This window comes from Ipomoea nil, unplaced genomic scaffold (assembly GCF_001879475.1).
Source record: "Ipomoea nil cultivar Tokyo-kokei standard unplaced genomic scaffold, Asagao_1.1 scaffold2926, whole genome shotgun sequence".
Classification (NCBI taxonomy): domain Eukaryota; kingdom Viridiplantae; phylum Streptophyta; class Magnoliopsida; order Solanales; family Convolvulaceae; genus Ipomoea; species Ipomoea nil.
The window spans coordinates 745,550-746,847 of record NW_017619354.1 but is presented as its reverse complement, the minus strand read 5'-3'; the positions used below and the strand labels follow the sequence as shown (position 1 = coordinate 746,847).

Here is a 1,298-nt window from a genome sequence, read left to right as displayed (position 1 = left end):
TTTTGAATTTTAACATTTTAAAACAATAAGTTATTACAAAAAGCTAATTAATCACACTCATATTGACTACAGAAACACAAAGAATCAATGTCGCCTCCACTAAGCCTCAAACCCACAACCTCCCAAATGGAAGTGCAACCTTGGTGCGATTAGACCACAAGGTCTTGGCCACCCATATTGATTGTTAGTTAAACAACTAATAGTGGTCAAATAAGTCAAAATTGACTAATAGACTAATTATTTTACCAAACCGTTCCAATATATAAAAACACACATGCAACATATTAATTAAAATTTTAAAATGTCCCCCAAGCAATATTTAACTAAATATTCATATACGCACCCAAAAAAAATCAAGAAAAGACAAAAAAAATCAAGAAAAGACATGGCACTAGCTAGTATTTCCCCAATATTGATATCAATGCAACATGGATCAGCGATGGGCATGCAGTTACCCACAAACTCCTATAATCTCTGTTGCGGCTTCCTTGTAAATCTCTTCTACTGAAAATTGACCTTCATATCCACCTGCTATCACCTGTTTCAACATATTGAATTAAAAGAACGTAATGAACATATAATATATAAACATAAATATACAGTTCAACTATCAAATTTAGTTTTTAATTAATTAAGATGGAGCACATTATGCTTCTATTTGGTATCAGAACCAACTCATGCCAGAGGTCATGGGATTCATTGTTTATAGGGTACTATGATAAGGATGAGGAAGACTTACACGGGCATGGATCATGTACATGCTCCTATTATGATCTGATGACACATGAGCAGATAGCACATCAATTTTGTACTTCTCCAGCACAGAGCAAATGGCAGCTAAGACACCAAACTTCTTAGAACAGCAAACGTTAATGGGTGCATCATTGCCACACACATTGAGTGTCACGTTAGGAGAGGTCCATGTTTTAAAGACATGATCAGAAGGGGGTATAGATGTCATATGTGGGATGCTGCTCATCATCATCGTACCATTGTCATTGTCAGAAGCAAATGTACCACGTTGATCAGCCATGTCCGTCATGCCCAAAATGGTTCTTTTTTTGAACACAACAACGTCAAAACCATTCATTCAGAACACAAAAGACCCTAAATATGTAAGATTTTCCCTTATAATATATATTGATATTATATATTAGGGCCTTAATTAAGTGGTGCAAGTTGACTAGGCTTATTAAGTGGTCTGGTTGGACTTAATAACTAGTAGTTGTTAGTCAACCAAACTCTGTGCCTAATATAACCTGGATTGATGGGATACAGGATTATGGATTAGTTAGCAC

The 1,298-nt window shown here is 35.4% G+C and overlaps 1 protein-coding gene across 1 annotated transcript; it reads right to left on the bottom strand.

Moving 5' to 3' along the window:
• Positions 1-451: 451 nt before the first annotated feature.
• LOC109161655 (transcription factor bHLH95-like) lies at positions 452-1,033 on the bottom strand. Its single transcript, XM_019310146.1, has 2 exons — positions 740-1,033; positions 452-538 (listed from the first exon to the last, which is right to left on the bottom strand). Exons 1-2 carry the CDS (start codon positions 1,031-1,033, stop codon positions 452-454), a joined length of 381 nt encoding a protein of 126 aa, XP_019165691.1.
• Positions 1,034-1,298: the final 265 nt, after the last annotated feature.

Bases quoted from the DNA above. Each gene is read 5' to 3' on its own strand.
- LOC109161655 (XM_019310146.1), bottom strand. From the start codon at position 1,033: ATGGCTGATCAACGTGGTACATTTGCTTCTGACAATGACAATGGTACG. The intron at 539-739 runs GTAAGTCTTCCT...ATGTTGAAACAG, and splicing joins TGTACATGATCCATGCCCGT to GTGATAGCAGGTGGATATGA.